General features: G+C 41.9%; 1 protein-coding gene across 19 annotated transcripts in view; it reads right to left on the bottom strand.

Moving 5' to 3' along the window:
- The window catches only part of PARD3 (par-3 family cell polarity regulator), a 597,553-nt gene that overhangs the window by 495,238 nt on the left and 80,805 nt on the right, over positions 1–21,510 (bottom strand). For all 19 annotated transcript variants that reach the window (XM_059892900.1, XM_010811174.3, XM_010811183.4 and 16 more), the window contains exon 2: positions 10,293–10,394. In XM_059892900.1, coding sequence (XP_059748883.1) covers positions 10,293–10,394 — 102 coding nt within the window. The remainder of the gene's footprint in view (positions 1–10,292; positions 10,395–21,510) is intronic.

The following is a 21,510-nucleotide window of genomic DNA, read 5'->3' as shown; positions in this document are numbered from 1 at the left end:
CACTTGTGACATCTTCCATGTATATGAAATGGAACCTCTGTATACCCATCTTGCTCCAGTTAAGACTCTTAAATCATTCTCAATATATCTTCTTTGCCCTCACTCCTCACACCTAGAATGCATTCTTCCCAAATCCACCTTCTAAAATTATCTCTCTGTGTCACCTCTCAGTTTCACAGTTTAATGGCTTTCTATTGAATTTAGTAGCTTAATGTAGTCCTCAATACCCGCCTTCCTCTCCAACCCTCTCCCAGCCGCTCACTGCAACCCAGCCACACTCATCCCCTTCAGATCCCACATCCTTTTTTCCATTTCAGGTTGCTGCTCCCTCTGCCTCTGGCTATTCCCAGATCTGCTCCTTCTCATTCACTGAAATCAGCACACCTGTGTCCTGAGAGCTGTCCTTCCCACCCATGCTCCACTACAGCCAAGACTCACTGTCTTCAGGGTCTCTTTTTCTCACTGCAAGGAGAGCTTTGTGAGATAAGAGGACATCATACCACAAATATGCCCTCAGCACCTCCATCTGTTTCTCCAGTATATTAGAGACTGAAAAGCATTTGTTGAATGGGCGTCAGAAGGATGAAATGAATGAAGAAATGAGTGAATCTGTAAGATCTGCTTAACCTTTGTTCAAACAGATGCTGTAATCTTAGTCTTACATAGGAACATGGGGCATCAATAATTGTGATAATAATCAATCATTTTGATAATCATTGTGATACAATTACACATGACAAAACTTTTGGCATTTGAATACTCATATAAGATTACATACAAGTAGTCTGACAAAATTAAGTATAGTAGTTAAAATCAATATTTTTACTAGCTAAACTAGCCTCTTTCTCCAACCCCAACCAGCAATTAAAATGTTTGTTATCTGAGGCCAGGCAGGATCCCAAGGAAGTGAAAGAGATTTGCAGGTTTAGAAAGTATATTTGGTTTTCCCACTGCTCAAACCAAGGACACTACCATACCCAACTCCCAGGGCTGATACAAAGTTACATCTCTATCCTGCTATGATATGTAGCATATGAGGGTTCAGTTTTATTAGTTGACTTATTTTGGAATTATAAGAGGGTCAAATGATCCACACTTTTCCTATTTTCCTCCTTTTTTACTACACAATCCAGGAAGGGAAAAAAATGCTACTTTCTACATGATTTCTATCCTTTATTAATAGTTGCATGAATGAATAGGATGATCATGTTTATCATTTATAATTACTTCTCCAAAATCATTCAGAAAATATCAATGAGGCAGAAGCCAACAGTCACCAACCTTCCTCCTTTTTTTCCTTTTTGTGATGATAACAGTTTATTGTACATGTGAAAAGTTGAATTTTATACATTGCACTTGAGATATGAGAGAAAGGAAAACCTACACAAAACATTTTAAAAGATGAAAGTTGTTATAAAATACCTTTTCACAGCATTTATTCAGGAGTACTTGTTTTGAGATGTGCTGTTTTTTCTGGAGAACTGTCAGTGTTGGCCAAGTAATATCTTAAAACCATAAACAAGGCCTTCCTTCCTGTCCTTCCCCAGCTTGAGATGTAACTGACATATGACATTATGTAAGTTTAAGGTGTACAAAGTGTTGATTTGATGCACTGATTATACTGCAAAACAATTACCACTGGAGTATTAGTAACATTTGTATCACAGCACATAATTACCATATCTTTCTTGGGTGAGAACATTTAAAATCTACTGTCAGTAGCAACATTCAAGCATGTAATACAATATTACTAGCTCTAATCATTATGTTGTTCTTATTCATCTTAACTGTGTACCCTTTAACCAACATCACCCCTTTTTTTTCTCCCACTTTCCAGCCCCTAGTAACCACCATTCTTTTAATCTCTGCTTCTGCAGGTTTGGCTTTTTTTTGGTTTCCATATACAAATGAGATCGTACAATACATATTTGTCTTTCTCTGACTTACTTCACTTAGCACAAATTCCCTACGGTCCACCCATGTTGTCACAGACGATGGGATTTTCTTCTTCCTTACGGCTGAATAGTACTCCTGTGAGTGTATGTGTGCGTGTAAACGCTCTTTTGTCCATTCATCCATGGATGACACTGGGGTTGTTTCTATATCTTGGCAACTGTGAATAATATAGTACAATGAACATGGGAGGGCGGATATCATTTCAAGACAGTGTTTTCATTTGATTTACATACACACCCAGAGGAAGGATTGCTGGATACTTTGGTAATTTTAGTTTTGATTTTTTGAGAGTTTTACATGCAGTTTTTCCCTGCAGCTACACCAGTTTACATTCCCACCAACAGTGAACAAGGCCTCGGTCTCCCTTTACCCGACATTCCCACCAAAACCTGCTGTCTCCTGTTTTCTGATACCAGCCACTCTAACAGGCGTGAGCTGATGCTGTGGTTTTGAGTTGTGTTTCCCTAATGATCAGTCATGTTGAGTACATGTTCGATACCTGATGGTAATTCTGCATGTCTTCTTTGGGAAAATATCTCTTCATTTCCTCAGTCCATTACTTGACCCAGTTGGGTTTTGTTTTTGGTGTTCTTTTTTTAGTTATTTGAGTTATTAGATAAATGGTTTCCAAATATTTTTTCCCATTCTGTAGGTTGCATTTTCCTAATATTGGTAGTTTCCTTTGCTGAGCAGAAACTTTTTAATTTGATATATTCCTACTCATTTATTTTGCTTTTTGTTGCCTTTGCTTTTGATGTCAAAACTTTTGGTTTGTTTGTAAGAAAATAACCTATTTCCCCCCTCAGCTATCCCTGAGCATCTATTTCGTACCAAGTTCTCTTCAAATTGATAGAAATACTAAAGTAAGTAAATAAAAATGGATATCTATGTAAATTATTTTTATAAAACAAATACCTAAGATAGCCCAGCTTATATGTTTGTTTTTGAATCATTAGAAGGTGGTATTTAAGAATGAATAGTTACCCTAATCCAAAGATGGTAGCAGCAACAGTGATCAAGGATGATCAAATTACCGTTTCCTGGGGTCTTATTTTTGCCAAGCACAATGCTGAAACCTTAACACAAATTCTCAAGTTTAAACTTAATACAAACTTACAAGGTAATACAATTACTATTCACCATTTAGAGATGGGAAAACTGAGATTACAGAGATTAAATACTTTGCCAAAGGTCATAAAGAAGTCAAGATTTACCACAGGTCATTAAGAAGTCAGGCCAGGATTCAGACAGGAGCACTGTAGCCTCTTAGCCACCTCCCAGCAGCCACCCCCAAGATGCCCCTTGCTGATGAAGCAATAGAAAAGCAACATGCAGCAGACCAGGGAAGCCAGCCCCAGCCTACCGTTAACAATGATAATTTACCCCCACTCCCCCTGACTCACCGGTGGCCCCAGCCAAGCTAAGTCCTCAAAGCCTCCCCCAGGAAGGCTGCCCAGCCATGATTCCACAGGCAGCCCCCACCAGCAAAGGTCCTACTGCTTCCGTCCCCCTCAGCTAACTCCCCTCACCCACCACCACCTCGGATACACCTGGCCCTGTGCTCCCCGACCCACCCACCCACAAACTAATGAGCAGTGGGTGAACCAGTACTCACGAAATAATTAAATGTTGGGAAATAATCCCTTCGAATTAATTAATTAGACATTTGGTGCTCTGTTGGCATTTAATTTAAATATTTTCTTATTTAGAACCTAACTCAAATAAATCCATTTAGGAGGAAATTAATCAAGTCATCTAGTTAAATGAAGTCTATTTATACAAATTATTTCAATTTCAAGTTAGCAAAGTCTTTAAATCATCGCTATGCCAATTCACACACAAGTTTTGTTTTTTGGGGTTTTTTTTTTTTGTTTTTTTTTTTAAGAAAAAAAAAGGATGTTCCTATTATAACCTAAATTTAGAACTGACTAATGCTCTCTTCATATTGGAATTAGGCAGAAGGAGAACTACAGAGAAAGTGAAAAAAAGAAAGTAAAAAAATCTCCAGTTATTCACCTATTCCACCCTCAGAGATAACTATTTCAATTGGTCCCTTAAAACCTTTCCAAAGATGTATAATTATTTTCATTAAAATTAGACTATATTTTCAATGCTGTTTTACTCTGATTTTTTAACAGTTTTATATCAGATTCACACATTTATCTGTGCTTTGGTTCCAAATATTCACCTGACAAACTGATCCTCCAGGGCACCTCAACCAGCTAACGTCAGGACTAAATCCTGATCCCCCACCTGGGTCCCCTCCAACACTCCTGACCTTGGGGAATAATCCCACCATTAAATTTACCTATTAAGCTACCTCAGATCTGCCTATGTACCTACTTCCCACTCCACCACCAGATCCAGCCTCCATCCATCTCCCATCCCCCACAAAGCCCACCAACTGGCCCCTGGGACCACTATGCCTCCTGTTCATTCATTCCTTTCCACTATGACTCCTGTTCATTCATTCCTTTTTTACCTTTTTGCCAAACCACCCAGTTTCTAGGATCTTAGCTCCCCACCCAGGGATGGAACCTATAACTCACTGCTTTGTAAGCGCAAAATTTTAACCAGTGGACTATCAGGGAAATTCGCCCATTCATTCTTGACACATTCAACTGGGGATATTTCTCAAATGTAAATCTGAACACCTAACACTTCCTTGTTCTCACCTGGCTATCCTTCAAATTCCAGCTCACTCACATTTTTTTTAAGTATTGTTTCCCCCTGAGCATGGTCAGGGGACTTTAATCACGTATTTCACAGGACCGTTCCTTTTCTTCAAAATCATTATCTATCAGTAAGTCTGACTCTCATAATAGACCCTAAGCCCCAAGAAAGCAGAAACTACATCTACTTGTGTGTTCAACAATGTACCATGGCACTAAGCACAATGTCTGACACACAACAGGTGCTCAGTCAATAAATAGGTTAAATTAACTAAGAATAATTTTTAAAAATATATATCAAAAGTCTTATCCTTCAAGGGAGATTATTACATGTGTTGTCTTTTCATTATTACTATTATATTATTACTATTATTATTCAGCACCCTGGTTTGAAAACTTCTCCACTTAAGCTTTCTTCAACAGCAGGAGGGGCACTTGGCTTTGGTTCAGAAATGCAGTTTTAACTTGTCTATTCCACAAATGTCTCTGTGCTAGCTTCCACTGACAAGTGGAAATGGTTGCTTGTCCACAATGCCAATACATTTTAAAAGTTTCTTTTTCTCAATATTCTTCTACGTTAGGACACTGGCCAGCCAGACTGTCCCCCAGAGAATCCTGGCTTCTTTCCAACAAGCAGCAGACAGCTGGCTCCACAGCAACCAGCCCTTCGACAACCCGGACCCCATTCTAAACAAACAAACTCTGCAAAGAGTTGAAATTGCTATCCCATCCAACGTTCCTACAAAGAGCTAGACATGGATAAATGAAAGATATTTCCCAAGGTCATCACCAAGATAGAACCACATGACATCATCCTTGGTCAAAACAAAACTACATCCCAGTGTGACAGAGGAAATGCTTGATACCGCATCTTGAATCACCTTCAACACCGAAGACTTAGGAGAAGACAATACTGTGAGTGAGAAAGACTCTCTTCCTGCTGACTGCTCCCCCACAAAGCATCCTTCCCCAACTCTAAGTGCTGATCACGTCTGCCTGAAACGTCCATTTCCACCCTTCAGTCAGTGTAAGGTGCCAGCTTGCAGGGAGAAGTAAATGCCCAGTATTCCTACCCAGACATCTATGTACCCAGTTTACTAGAGTTTACAGAGGGAATGACAGGAGGGACAGAGAACTAGGAGAAGCTCAGAGATAGTAAATAATAAATAATGGAGAGCAAATCAGGAAGAAATTCAGACAAAACATAGTGTACCGTTCAGGAAGGCTCGAGTTACCGCTGCTGTCAACCGTGCTAGAGAATGCATGAAAGCCACTTTGGTTTTTCACAATCTGGGAGGATGTCAATGAGAAGACTGAGAATCAGATTCTGAGAGTAAACAGACCAGCATAACAGCACGTGCAGGCTGACTCTGTACCCTGTCTGGAAGAACCAATGTCCAGAAGAGAGGAACACACACAGCACATCCTCATGCTCAACCTAACTCTAGAATATTCTGTGTCTTTGGAAATCAAACCTACTCCAGGAACCCAAGACAACCCACACTCACACCATTTTGAATACATCTGGATAAGCCCTGGTATTGGAATCGTATAGGCACTGAATGAAAACTTCTCGGTGCTATGCATTGAACTTTAATAACTAAAGGATAGTGACCAAAATTACAGCTAAATAGATACTTCCATTTTCTTATGTGATCATTTGAATTATTTCCTGTTAATCCTAATTTCCCTGTTAAAAATATTTTTTCATAATTTTACAAATTCAATGACCAGGTATAAAATCTGTATCTCTGAGTTTGCCCTTTTACGGAGACTGCCAGGAGGACAAGCCAATGAAGTCTTGTCTTCACAGTTTGGGAGCAAAAACAGCACCTGGGGCACTTGAGGAGTTGTTGCTCAGTCACTGAGTTGGGTCCATCTCTTTGCAACCCCATGGACTACAGCACACCAGGCTTCCCTGTCCTTTGCTATCTCCCGGAGTTCGCTCTAACTCATGCGCATTGATTCAGTGATGTCATCCAGCCATCTCATCCTCTGTCACCCTCTTCTCCTCCTGCCCTCAAACTTTCCCAGCATCAGGGTCTTTCCAATGAGTTGGCTCACTTGAGGGGTGGAGGGTATAAAAGGCAGGAGCCCAGAGGAGTTCCAAAAAGCAGGACTGTTTTTTTTTTTAAAGAAGGATTATATTATTTAGAAGATTGCTTTTCTAACCTAAAAGCAAAATAAGTGGCAAGATTCTTAGTCAGAGAACCTGCCAAAAAAAGTTGAAAACACTCCAAGGTGATTATACAGAATCAAATTTCAGAACCATGGAAAACAGCCATGCAGCTGACTACACACAATCCCTCACTTTGAATAACTTTATCACTTCAAATAATACTTTTCTTTGAACTCAAAATAATACACAAAATAATACAACAATCACCCAACAACACTCATGTGGTGCTGAGATTCTGGATTAGTTATATTTTTTTAGTTACAACTTAAAAGTGGGTCCATGAAGATGATCCTTCAAAAACTGAAATTAATTATACACATACACATATTTGGACTTCTCTTATGGCTTAGATGGTAGAGAATCTTCCTGCAATGCACAAGACCTGAGTTCAATCCCTGGGTTGGGAAGATCCCCTGCAGAAGGCAATAGCTACCTGCTCCAGTATTCTTGTCTGGAGAATCCCATGGACAGAGGAGACTGGTGGGCTACAGTCCATTGGGTCACAAAGATTTGGACACAACTGAGTGACTAACACACATGCACACACACACACATTTAAATATTTTGGAACAAATAAAACAATGATTTAAAAATTATTTTAGTCAGTGGTATTTTTCTTTTTGAAAACTAAATTTAATCTATATGATATAAAGTTGTCTGAAAACTTATTTCTCTTACTATATTTTAAGTATTTCTTTCTCAGGTTAAAAATATATTTTTTGACCTATAAAGGATATATAAAAAAAGATTCCAGAAAATCCAGATTCAGCATCAAATTTACATAAGAATATAAAATCTAAAACAGTTTATTAAGTACCCTATGATTTTAATATGCAACTGTTTTAGATCACAGTTGGCCTTATTCTCTTTCTCCCTCTCTCTTTTTTCTTTCTCTCCCCCTGCCCCCACCTTCTCTTTCTCTCCTTATCTCTCCCTCTCTCTTCCTCTCTCTCCAAACACCCACCAAAAAGACCATATACTGGGCCATAAAATAAGTCTCAATAACCCAATAGCCGAACACCTACGTCTCAATACCGACTCAGAATGTGAACTGTGTCTGGAGTGTGAATGCTGATGGGGGTGCTTCGTGAACCTGCCAGGTGCTATACCATCCTGCTCCTATGGCAACTGCGGTTCCAACAACACACCAGGGCGAGACACAGCACGGAGGCAATCTCAGAGCCAATTCTTACTCCCTCTCTTTACTTGGACATAAAGTCAAAATGTAGAGTGAAAAGGCACCAACTTGGGGGAAACCTACATCTGTGCTCAACACAGAAAAGAAACAGTATGCAATTTCCTGTAATAACTGATAATGGAAAAGAATATATGCACAAGTGTAACTGAATCACTCTGCTGTACACCTGAAACTAACACAAAATTGTAAATTAACTATGCTTCAATTGAAAGGAAACAGGTGAAGAAACAGGCATGCTCATCACTGCTGCTGGGGGCAGGGACACACCCTGGACCACAGGGCCTCCTCCACAGAAATCCAAGAATCCAAACCAGGAAGAATGAACCAGCACAAAACTCCCTAAAACAGAACACTGTGCAGTTCTGTCAGCAAAGCCACCATCAGTGGACATGGAAATATGTTTATAAGCAACTCCAAAAAGGCAGGCTACTACTCATTCCCTCCTATTTAAGAGAAAAAGTGTGTGTGTGTCTGAAGGAAAAGAGTGTCAGGAAAAGCAAAGCCCACTCAAACAGCATCAGTAATGAGGTTCAGGCAGCACTGGGCTCATGGGTAGCTATGTCCTTGCCGGTATTTTTCTCTTTCTGCACAAGAAGCCATATTATCTTACAGAAGAAAAACAACCAAGAAAAGAAAAGAAAGAAGAGGAAGGGAGAAGAAAAAATATTAAAAGATCAATACAACATTAGCTCATCTCTTTGCAGCATTATGACTGGGAAAGGACACCTGTTTAAATCCTTCATAAATCTCTGTAGTTGTCTAAGCTCTGGAGCTGAGCTGCACAATAAAATGATTATAAATTGGAGTCTCGAGAGGGGCTTCTTCATGTGGATTGCAGCAAAAGGATTTGAGAGCCTCTAGCTCCTGGAGCCTCATGAGAAGAACGGACACCTGGAGAAACAGCAGCAAATCACATATGGGCAGGAAAGTTCTGTATTTTCAACACAAGGTGCTCCCAGCCCACAGGAGCTGCAGGGTACAAACCCCACTATGGCAGGTGCTAGTGAATCAAATATCCTTGATGTTACACAATATCTGGAACCTGGAAATTTTCCTTTTCCTTAAGATTTCAAGAAAACACATAAGACATCAAGCGGTTCTGAACCAGGTACCATGCTAACTGTCGGGAATGCAGGTGTAAAGAAGACGCAGCAGCCCACAGCCCAGGAGGCAAGGGGCCAGTGGCTGGAATGATCACCTGGGAGGAACAGGAGTGATAGCTGGGAGAGTCACCTTCCTTGATCCCATGACGTAACATCACTGCGGAGCCCACCCTGAGCTATCACAGGCCGTGATGACCAGGTGAGGATGCGGCGGCCAGTCCTCCCCATCATCTCACTGCCAGACATGAGGGGTGTGGCCACAGCCTGCTCAAGTCAGCACCTCATCCAACCAAGAATTTGCACTACTTTGGTTGTATCACATGCAATCTCTTGATCAAGCCTATTTTTAAACTCTGGTAGAGTATCATATTATACATGTTGCCAGCTGCAGAATTGGTATTGCTTATCTCAGCAAAAGAGATTGTTTGCATGGAAAGATCAATGGCACTCATTGACTTTCTAATACTTCACACTTTTTGAAATGTTTGGTTTTTACGTGATTATATTTAAAACTTCAGTAAATACTGAAATAAAATCATATTAACCAGCTGCCTAAAAAAAAAGCGGGAGGCGGCAGGGGAGGATTGAGAGGGGTGGAATCTGTGAATTCCTGTGCCAGAGCCCAGCATCCCATCACACTCCTAGCACACCCTGAGTCATTCCTCTGCCCCCTCCCTCAGTGAGGACAGACAGGAGGTGGATCCAGGCCATGGCTTCAGCGCTGACAGTGAAGATGGTGTTGCAGTATGACAGTACCCAAAGAGGAGCTACAGAGGAAAGGGTGGCTTCCTGGAAGCCAAGCCCACTGGGAGGACGCTGGAATGTAGCCAGGGAATGCCAGCCACTAGGATCAAAACAGAAACGATGATCATAATGACAGGCCTGAGTTGTCAAGAAAGATGTTACGTTTGGTGAAAATAAGGGGGAAATGGCATGGAAACGTCTTAAAATGTTTCCAGTTAAAAGGCTGCAATTTTAAAATTTCCAAAACCTAGTATTGAGTCCCCAGGGTTCAGGAAAGCAAAGATTCATGACACTTACGATAAAACAAACAAACCAGTATGAGTGGCCCAAATGCTCTTTAAAATAGTGTCTGAAACAGAAAGGAAAGTGCTCCCCTCCACCCACACCCTCCCCAGTCTTCACAAAATGCACCAGAGCTGCTTCCCTGGACTTGAACTCACTCTGTCTTTGTCATCTGCCACATCACAGAGGATGTCATCGAGATCCAGAATTCCTCCATCTCCGTGTTCCAGTCGATGCACTTGTATCCAGTAGCTTGGATCCTGTATGAGAGTATACGGCAAGTTAGCACCACCAAAAGGGAACGCAACAATTTAAACTGGGATAAACTCCTGCCATGAAAAGGAATTGACCTCATCAACAATACGGCACTTGATTGAAAATTCAGGTGGCTCCCTATGTTTGAGTCCATTTTGCTTTTTTTTATGATGGAGTCACTCATGCATGTACACCCCTTTGGCTCAGACACTGATATACTATTGTGATAGGAGCTGCAGAAACCAGCACAACTCACGGCACACAAAATAGTAATTCCTCTGAAGTATGCTGAGTTTCCCATGGCCCAATATGAAATACTTAATAATCTCCCCAATCCAATCTATTGAGATATTCTAATAAGCAAGCAACACATACTGTGTGTCTGAAAAACTCTTGTTGCAGCCTATCTGAAGAAAAGGAGGCTGTCTGCCTTGGTGGCTCTAAGTAATCACTACAAACAGGTCTAAAATATACTGATGCAGAAGAATGTTAAGACCACAAGTGAACAAAGCAAGCTCAGAACAGCGTGTGTGCTTTAGTCTGTTTTATAAAGACAAAATTACATACGCTCGTATGTGTGCATAGAAAAATGTCCCCAGATATACACACCAACATTTTAATATTTATCCCTGAAGGGTGGGGCTGGGGAAGAAAGAAGACAAAGGACTTCATTTTAAGTGTTACACACTTCTACCTGGGTGTGTGTGCACACTTATACATGTACACATATATACATGCACACCCACACATACACACACAAAATATATACCCCAGAATATAACATCAAACCAAGTTCTAAAACGACATGAGGAAAAAACATAGCTGTTTTTCAACTTCTACAATCATTCTCATTTGTATATTCAAAAATGAAAATACACTAAACTATTACCTTTGCCATTAGCTACTGAATCATCCATAGCACAGAATTACTAATAAAAAGTTCAATTCACATTAACACTCTATTTTACCAACTTAAACAGTGATGTCAGGTACAGCTCTTTCTGAGAGGAAAGGCTGGGGTGGAGGAGGCACAAGATTAATGACAGTTATTAATAAAAACACAGACTGTGGACCCTACCCCATATCTACTGACTCAGACCTTCCAAGGGTGAAGCCAGGGACTCCAAAGCCCTCCAAGGCAATCATTAAAATGGAACATGTATTATCAATCCCTGTCACTTTTTAATCAGCACAGAAAACCGTTCAGGTTCCAGTTCTCAAAGTTATTAAACATGACCACTATGCCAACACTCCACAGTTGCTCTGCACGCACCCTCATTTATCTGGACTTCTTTAAAAGGAAATTCAGGGAATTCCCTGGAGGTGCAGAGGTTAAGACTCAGCACTTTCAGCCGGGGAACTAAGATGCCACACGGACAAAAAATTTAAAAAGAGAGATTCAGTACTGAAATCAACTGTTCATCCAGAACACAGACAGTAAGCTTGTAGAACACACAAGCGCATGTGCGCGCGCGCGCACACACACACACACACACACACACACCCCTCTCTTGGCATCCCCTTCATACATGGGCCTTATTCGGCTAATTCCCTGGTTATATTAATCACGTCACCTAGAGAGTTCTTAGGAAACCCGCTGCTGTTAGTCCAGCCAGGCTCCAGAATTTTTCATTTCTAGATTTGTTGAGCTGTTAAAGAACAAAGTCCTGAAACAAACTATACTTCTACTCTTCCTTCCCAAGTGGCACTCACTCTGCAAGAGAAATGGGGAAGAATGAATAACCCGGGGGCTGAATAAAGAGAAGGTGGTCCTTCATCATCAAATCCAGCCATTTATCACTGGTCCACCCTGTCCTCCACTTCCCCCAAGCAGGATGACCTAACCAGCTTGAATATCCGCTTTCATTTCTGAAACACTTTTATGCACACAAAAGCAGCATGGGTGCATGCTCAGTTGAGTCTAATCGTCTGCAACCCCATGGAGCCCACCAGGCTCCCCTGTCCATGGAATTTCCCAGGCAAGAATACTGGAGTGGGTTGCCATTTCCTACTCCAACACAGAAGCAGACTGACCTCTAAAATGTAGCTTATAAAACACGTTCTTAAAGCTTCTTGACCCTCCTCACTCTTTCCACATGAGACCATAATCTACTGCTTTTCTATAACATTTGGAGGTACTCCCTGGAAATAAATTCCCTCCTAAAGATTTCCCAATCTCTTAAACTGATACTGGAGAACCTACCACAGTCCCGCCTCCTTCACACCACTTCGCCTCTCGCAGCCTGCACTGTGTCCTGTATAAATGCACCCCTCCACACTGTGCCCAATGTTTGGAGCCCCACTTACCCCCCAGGCTGACCACTTCCATCCCTCAAGACTCCTCAGCCATCCTCTTCCCCAAGAGCTTCTCCTGACTGGAACACCCCAAGAAAGGTTAAAAGTCTATCTCTAGCCTTACTGTTAAAGTTCCTAAAAACTGTTAACAGTATGATGCAAACTAGCATATATCGGATGGATAAACAACAAGGTCCCCTTATATAGCACAGGGAACTATATTCAATGTACCTGTGATAAACCATAATGGAAAAAAGTATTTTTAAAAAAGAATGTATATATGTGTATGACTAAATCAGTCATACAGTAGAAATTAACACAACAGTGTAAATCAACTATACTTCAATAAAACTAATTTTTTAAAACCATAACAGCATGGAAAATAGCACTCAGATGTCAACTCAGAGTCTTCAAAAGTTGTTAATATTGTATTTTTGCAGATGCGAAAATAATTGTATGAAATCTTCTATGGACCCTACTTTTGTCCTTGAGCTACCACACTTTGATCCTCTTGACAGCAACATTTTTTAAAGGTCCGTCACCTCCGATTCTTCTTCTCCTATAGCCCCACCACAAGTGCCAAGACTGCCCATTGAGGTCACCAACAGCCTCCGTGCTGCTAGCGAGTTCTCAAGACCCATCTTCCTTGGTCTGTCAGCAGAATCTGACACTGCTGGTCACTCCCTCCTCCTTGAAATATTCTCCAGACTTGGCTGATCATCCTTCAACTGTCTGATCAGGGTGTGTCCACTTCTGAGATTCAGTTGTTGATTCCTGCCTCCAGAGAAGTCCTGATTCAGAGGTCAGCTATGCCAAGTAGCCACGACAACATGTCAAGGCTTTCATCAGGCTGGTACTTACTAAATATCACTCTGAACCATGTGCTGAATGGAAACAACCACTTGGAGAGAAGACACAGAGTGGAATCATCAGTAATCCTAACAGAGCAAAGGACACTAAAAAAGTCAGATCTGAGCAGCACACATGAAAATTACCTCCTCCCACAAGAGTATAAAACCAGGATGCTTTTCGCCACTGAGAAATACATCTCCTCGGAAGAGCTCTCTCTCAGGAGATGTTAACTGACAGCCTTCGTCCACACAATTCTCTCTAAATACCCAGAGGACTGGCTGTATTTTCAAGGAATGGTCAAGTACCCAGGAGAAAAACTTGTTTTCTAAACAAGCTGGCACATACTCGTTGATTCCACTTCACAGTAGTTTTCACTAAGAAGTTTGAAATAATTAATAGCAGAAATCATTGCTGTCCTGGCTACAGCAACTTATACATACAACTGAACAGAAAGCAGTGATGAGCCACTTTTAAAAATGCCAAAAACATTAATTCTACAATCAGTAGACTTGTCATTGGATTAAAAAACAAATGTGACACATACTCAATTTTTTTAAAAGGTTTCACTTACAGTATATGCATAAAAATAACCAAAGATCTGAACAGTAACAATAAGTTTACATTATGAAAAAAATCCAGAAATGAGAGACAAGGTTCACAACAAGTGGCTAGATAGAGGACCACTGCTGCTCCTGCTGCTAAGTCGCTTCAGTCGTGTCCGACTCTGTGCGACCCCATAGATGGCAGCCCACCAGGCTCCCCTGTCCCTGGGATTCTCCAGGCAAGAACACTGGAGTGGATTGCCATTTCCTTCTCCAATGCAGGAAAGTGAAAAGTGAAAGGGAGGTCGCTCAGTCATGTCCAACTCTTCACAACCCCATGGACCGCAGCCCACCGGGCCTCTCTGTCCATGGGATTTTCCAAGCAAGAGTGTTGGAGTGGGGTGTCATTGCCTTCTCCGGGATAGAGGACTAGCAAGAAGCAAATGTCTCCACCAGGCAACACTCTCCAAGATGGATCAGAGCCCAGAGAAGAAACCAGGAGACAAACCAGCACACAGAATCACTGCTTCTTGCCCAAGATGACTGGGGAAAAGATGGAGGGGATAGTTCTATGATTGGCTAGAAAGAAAACAGAGATTTGATAAGGTGCAAACTGCAAAGAATGCTGATGTCACTCTATCCCAGGACACAGGAAGAGAAACAGAGGAGGGAAAATCATAATGAAAGAATGATCCCTACCCAAACTTCAAGAAATCTCTCACCACTCCACAAAGAGCATCACCACACTGTTCAGTTCAGTTCAGTGGCTCAGTCCTGTCCAACTCTTTGCGACCCCATGGACTACAGTACATCAGGCCTCCCTGTCCATCACCAACTCCTGGAGCCCACTCAAACTCACGTCCATCGAGTCGCTGATGCCACCCAACCATCTCATCCTCTGTTGTCCTCTTCTCCTCCTGTCTTCAATCTTTCCCAGCATCAGGGTCTTTTCAAATGAGTCAGTTCTTTGCATCAGGTGGCCAAAGTATTGGAGTTTCAGCTTCAGCATCAGTCCTTCCAATGAATATTCAGGACTGATTTCCTTTAGGATTGACTGGTTGGATCTCCTTGTAGTCCAAGGTACTCTCAAGACACCACACCATACAACAAGGTAATGAGCTTTTTCAAGTGGTGACACACAAGTGCTACATGTTTTATGCCCACGTGAGCTTCAAGAAAACCATCTGCAAATAGAAACGGTACCCTACTCTTGCCTCAATCACGGTGTATAGTAATGGTCTATATCCTGTGAAATCTTCAAAGGAGAATAGATTTGTAAACGTATGACTAGAAAATTCACATTGATCCAAAAAAAATTGAGTATACACACTGACAATCATGACCTACTGTGAGAAATTAAAATTTATCAGCTAAGAAAAAAAAAGCAAACCGTTAGAAACAGACAGACCATGGGTCATAAGAAAATGAGACATATAAATGATTTGTGAAGGTTAAAGAAGGAAAGGAAACATGTATACCTCCAGGTGACTCATGTTGATGTACGGCAGAGGCTTCACAATACTGTGAAGCAATTTTCCTCCACTTAAAAATAAGTAAGTTTAAAAAATGCTTTGTGAGTTCTGAAGAGAAAAAGATTACATTCAGTGAGAAGATTTGGGAAAGGTTGGTGGTGAGGTTTTAGAAGAATCAGATCCCAGAAGAGGGAGGCATAGAATGAAGGAATGAAGAAAGGAAGGAACTTCCACAAAGTAAAATACAAGTCACCACAACAAAGGCAAAAGCAATCCGAAATCAGAACGGGTTGGACCTTTTTAAGAGCAACACCAAAATCTGTATAACAGCACAGGGACTTCAAAACTCGTAAGAGAAATGTTCTACAACATAGAATTCTAGACCTCACCGACCAACTATCAGAAAAGCATGAGTGCCGGGAGAAAACAACATTTTCAGAGATGAAGTGTCGCCAAAAAGTTACCCTCTCTCTGTCTCAGGTGAGTCCTAGAAGATGTGTGCCGACAGAGACCTAACCATGAATGAGGACATCATGGCACGTGAAGCTGGGGACAGACCCATGAGAGAACGCACAGGGTGCTTACCAGGGGTGGGAAGGGCAGGTCATGGTGGAAGCTGTCGTCAGACGAGGCCGGGAGAGGACCCCATGCAACTCAACGCAATGAGACGCTACTTAACAGCTGGCCAAGCTGGGATGGAATTAGCTGCAAGTTCACAGAAGACCAACCAAAGAGGGGTGGGGGGCAGAATTGTTCATTCCAGAGAAAACACACAAGTTGTCAAAGAATAAGTAATAAAGGTATCTTACATGGTTCAGCTCTGAGCAGTTTTAAAAGAAAATAATGTGACATCAGTCTCATTTGTATGTGTGTGTGTGAGAGAGAGAGAGAGAAAGAGACAGAAATCCAAGAAGTGGTTGCAAGAGAGGGAGGCAAAGCACACACAGGGTAGTGAAACAGGGTTAAATCTTCCACACTGAGTCAAAAAACAGACAAAAAGAGGAAGTAACATAACTGTTCACACAGAAATACGGAGGAGAATGTGGAACAGACCAGGTTCAAAGTTGGAAACGACAACCTCTCTAGGAGATGCCGCTCTTTTTCATAAGAATCCTGGTAGAACCACTTGACTCTGCACATCTATAATGTTCAGAAACCAAAAGACATTGTTGGAAAACATCCTTAAAATAATGGGCATGGTGACACAAGGCTTCAAGGTTAGCATGTGTCCATCCTATGAGCCAAGGAAAGTTATGTTGCAGAGACAAATGAAGTCACTGGTAATGACATCACAAATAGCATATTCTCTTTAAAGTCAGTAGAACAGCAATATAAAGTCAGTAGGATTGATGCCTCTTGCTAGATTATCTTGCTAAGTATCCTTCCAATCTACTTAAAGCAAAAGCAAGAAACTTTAAGTATGTTGTAAAGTTTTTTGTTTTTTTTTTTTAATGAACATTGGTAGTTCAAGATAGACATGATATATTTCCCCCTCAGTATGGGGTTCTAAGACTTATGGGGACATCAAAATCCACAGATGTTCAATCCCTGGTACAAAATGATGTAGTATTTGTATATAACCTACCACCTCCTCCTGTATACTTTAGATGATGTATAATACCTAAAACAATGCAAGAACTGTGTAGTCATCTGTGTGGATGGCAAATTCAAGTTATGCTTTTGGAATTTTCTGAGATTTTTAAAGATATTTTCAATAGAAATCTATAGATCAATTGATCAATCTCTGCTGCCCCCCTTTTTCCACCCCAAACCACACCCAGCACTCATGACACCACCTCACCACAACAACACAGCAGAGCAAACCACAAACCTGCTGCCTCCCTTGAAGGGTGGATGGCTTCATTTAATATGTCGATCAAAAAAGAAAAAGGCAGCCTGAAACCAAAGGTGAACTCCAACCTCAAGGAAATAACTGCCTGGCGTTCTGCTTTATTAGAATCAGCACGTAATCACTCTACAGTCGCACATTAGCCCAGTAATATGGGAAATCAGCCCATGATCGACGTCTGTACCTGTGACATTACTTTCATAACAGCAAAGACATCACCCGAGCCACGGATGCTCCCCAATTCCTGCTCCACCCCATGGAAATCACCTAACAGAGATCACAGAGTTGGCTTGGGACAGAGCCAAGGCAAGAATGAGAATGTGGTAACCCCGAGTGAGATTTGCATTACATTCGTGTGCACTATCTAACGTGATGGGAGGGTTTATAACCCCTATTTTCAGATGAGAAAACTTAAGACTCAGAGAGCATAAACTCCTGCCAAGAAGTCACAACTAATAAACGCTGTCAGCCAAGACGGCCGCAGGTCTGCCGATGGTTCCTGGCCCTTTCTAAGACCCAGACGGGCGGTTTCCAACAGCAGCTTCACAGTTTATTGTCTTCCTACAGCCCGTCCTCCCAATCTCTTCCCAATAGAATCATTTTTTAATGTTTCACATAGTGAGTAGGTCTGTAAAATATTTAATAGAAAAGTTTCGATTGTTTAAAAAAACCAAGGTTGCAAAACCACTCACCTAAGTATTATATTGCAGTCTGAACCTTGTCCTAGTTGAAGCAGTGGTTCTCTAAGTAGGATTCCATCCCAGATCAGCATCACCTGACTACTAGTCAGAAGTTCCAAATTTCAGCTCTACTGAATCACAACTTCTCAAGGCTGAAATGCTTTGTATTTCTTCTAGGTACTATTGTTATTATGTTTTAGCTCATAAATTCATGGGCTAATGCCCCCATGAACACCTCTTTTCTTTCCCACGCCATGTGGCATGCAGGATCTTAGTCCCCTGACCAGGTGTCAAACCCGTGCCCCCTGCAGTGGAAGCACGCTGTCCTAACCACTGGACCGCCAGGGAAGTCCCATGAACATTTCTTAAACAGATGTTTGTTACTACATCTTAAAAAAACATCATCATGAATACATACATACAGATCACATAGATGGTTATATATGTATTCACAGCCAGTGTCAGATACAAACTCTTTCTCAGAATCATTTCATCTCAAAGCTCTCCCGACATTCAAACATCAACCTCTCTCACTGCACGTGACTTTGGGAGCTGTCTGAGTTCCCCAAGGAGCTTGTTTTAATTGCTCGCCAGGAAATTTTAATGCAATGAATAAAAGGATGTCCATTTGGGAATAACTGATAACTAAACAATATTTTTATCAAGTCCTATTTTAATTCTAATTTATGAAGCTTTTATCCCTTATCTTGCCCCTAAAATCAACATTTTGTCTTCATTCCTACTGGCAGTACCATCCTCCTCTGACTTAACCTAATCAAGCCATAAACCTCACCTCCCCACAGAAAATACAGGGACAGAAAATCAAGTCAAATGACACCAGACAAGTCCAGAATATGAGACCTTAAGAACACAACTGCACTGACTTCTTTTTTTGAAATGCACATTATCTAGTATCTAGATGCAATGTATGATACTGGAGTAGATCCTGCATCTGGAGAGAAATTTTATTTAAATAAAAAGCTGGGACAATTGAAAAATCTGTCATATCGTGACAAAATTGATAAATGGAAAATTTCCTGGAAGTGATCAGTACGTGACCCAGGAATTTAAAATGTTTGTCTACAAGGTCAAGACGTATATAGAAAATCAGATGTTTTAATAAACAGTAGTACAAAATAGGAAACCAGCTACACACCCAACAATTAGAAACTGATGACATATAACCCATGAAACACTGTACAGCAATTTAAATGCTGTGCACAGAACACCATGAAAGGTAGCATCTCATCTTTAGTCTGAAGTAGAGTCAGCAGCCATAGGCAACGGGAAAGAACTGCTAAACACAACTGGCCACCCTTCTGATTTTCCATAAGAAACATATATGTATAATTTTATAATTTTATCACCTTAAGTAACAAGTGAACACATCCCTTCCTTTCCCCTTCCTTCCTCTCTTGTTCTCAGTAGTGGAATCACCTGCTAACTCATCTCACTACTTCCAGGCTCCTCTCTTAATTCTCTCCACATCCTGAGACTACATTCATCTTCACAAAACACCTATTTCATCATGTCCCTGCCCTGTGATGAGTCACTTCCACTGACTCACTATATCCTAAACACTAAAACCCAACATCCTCGGCCAAGCCCTCAACACTCTCCAAGCCTGCTTTTCCGGGCTCTCTGTGGATCCTACCCCAGGCACCCAGAGCCAAGCCCGAGACAGAGCAGGTGCTCAGGAAACACTGGTTCCTTCCCCTCCACACAGCTGAGAGCATTCACCCCACGATTCCAGTGACCCAGGCTGTCCGTACCTCTCCCGACCAAGATCGTAACCACCTCCCCTGTGAAATGCCCTCCAACCCCAAGGTGTTCATCTAGACCACAGATGTGTCACATAATCACCTATTTCCTTGCACATGCATGGTGATATTTTTTATCTCTAGATAAGTTCCCAAATGCAGGGATCATCTTCTTCTCTTTAGCACAAAACAATGAACAAAACACCACGCTGTTGCACAAATAATGTATAAAATATGTATAATAAATAACCCAATTGGACAAAAAAGAAATTTCAACAAGACTTTCTCAGAAAACTAGAATCCACAAAGAGGTTTATGCTCCCCTAACCACCAAAAGAAACCCCATGGACACGGGTACCTTGTTGGGATCAACGCTCCCTTCATCCTGTATCCTCTGACTTCAGAGCTCGCTCAAGTACCTCAGTGTGACTATCCTGGCTGACACTCCAGATGGCCTGAGCTGTGGGGGAAGAAGCCTTCCAGGTACTCTACCCTTCCAATGTAAAGGAACCCAATTTCCTGCAGAAACGCCTTCATGCTCATGCGCAGAGCTGCGTCCCCAGCACCGCTAGCCTGGAAGACCGGGCAGAAGTTGAGTTTATGCTGGTCACACCTGCTTCAGTTCAGTTCAGTCGCTCAGTCATGTCCGACTCTATGTGACCCCATGAATCGCAGCCTGCCAATGCAAGAGACATAAGAGACCCCTGGGTTGGGAAGATCCCCTGGAGGAGGACAGGGCAACCCACTCCAGTATTCTTGCCTGGAGAATCCTATGGACAGAGGAACCTGACAGGCTACAGTCCATAAGGTTGCAAAGAGTCGGACACAAACTGAAGCGACTTAGCACACACATACAACCATTAAAACCAGGTCTCAGACCCCTCAGGGCAGAGACCCACCCTGGGGCATCAGCAGCCCACAGCACCTATGCAGATCAGGCAACAACTGAGATCTTCTAAAGTGAACTAAGATGCTGAATGTTTTTCTATTGTTTATAAAGAAATAACCAACCTAAGAGATCCCTCAAGGTTCTCACACAGCTTCACAAAAGAAAAACGTCCCCTCTCCTATTTAGTCTCCAACCAGCCAACAAGAGAGGCTGACTCAGACCAAAAGGAATTTCTCCGACGGAAAGAAAGCCTCTCTGAAACATGATAAACTCTAATAGTGCAGAATTCTAAAACAAACCAACCAAATTTGACCCCAAAGCAGTTCTCCACTCCCCCATCCTATGATTTAATCCAAAAACCACCTCCCAGTTTTTCTTTAAAGATGTTATCTCAAGTTGCTTAAAAATCCACAATTAATTCCTTACATCTGGCAGTACCCAACCGGACTGAATCAGAAGAATGACTCGTGAACTAATAGAGGAGACTGAGGAAATGGTGGGTTTTGATAGATAACTTGCACCTACCTGGGGTCTCCTTTTTAGAAGCCTGGGCATGCAGCCATCTAGCCGCACTCTGTGGCCCCTACACTCAAATGCGGCATAGCCCTCGCTGCGCAGGGTCCGGCGAGGAAGGCTACAGCACCACCACATCGCAGGGGTAGACCCAAGGTAAGGGACAGCAGGTGCTGGTGCTCAGAACGCAGCTCCAACTGCAGGCACTCGGGAGGTGGAGGGGCCTGTCCCAGTGTTTCCTGGGGCCGCTGAGGCCAGAGGTGGAGCAC

This window comes from Bos taurus, chromosome 13 (assembly GCF_002263795.3).
Source record: "Bos taurus isolate L1 Dominette 01449 registration number 42190680 breed Hereford chromosome 13, ARS-UCD2.0, whole genome shotgun sequence".
Classification (NCBI taxonomy): domain Eukaryota; kingdom Metazoa; phylum Chordata; class Mammalia; order Artiodactyla; family Bovidae; genus Bos; species Bos taurus.
This window is presented reverse-complemented; position numbering and strand designations above follow the sequence as displayed.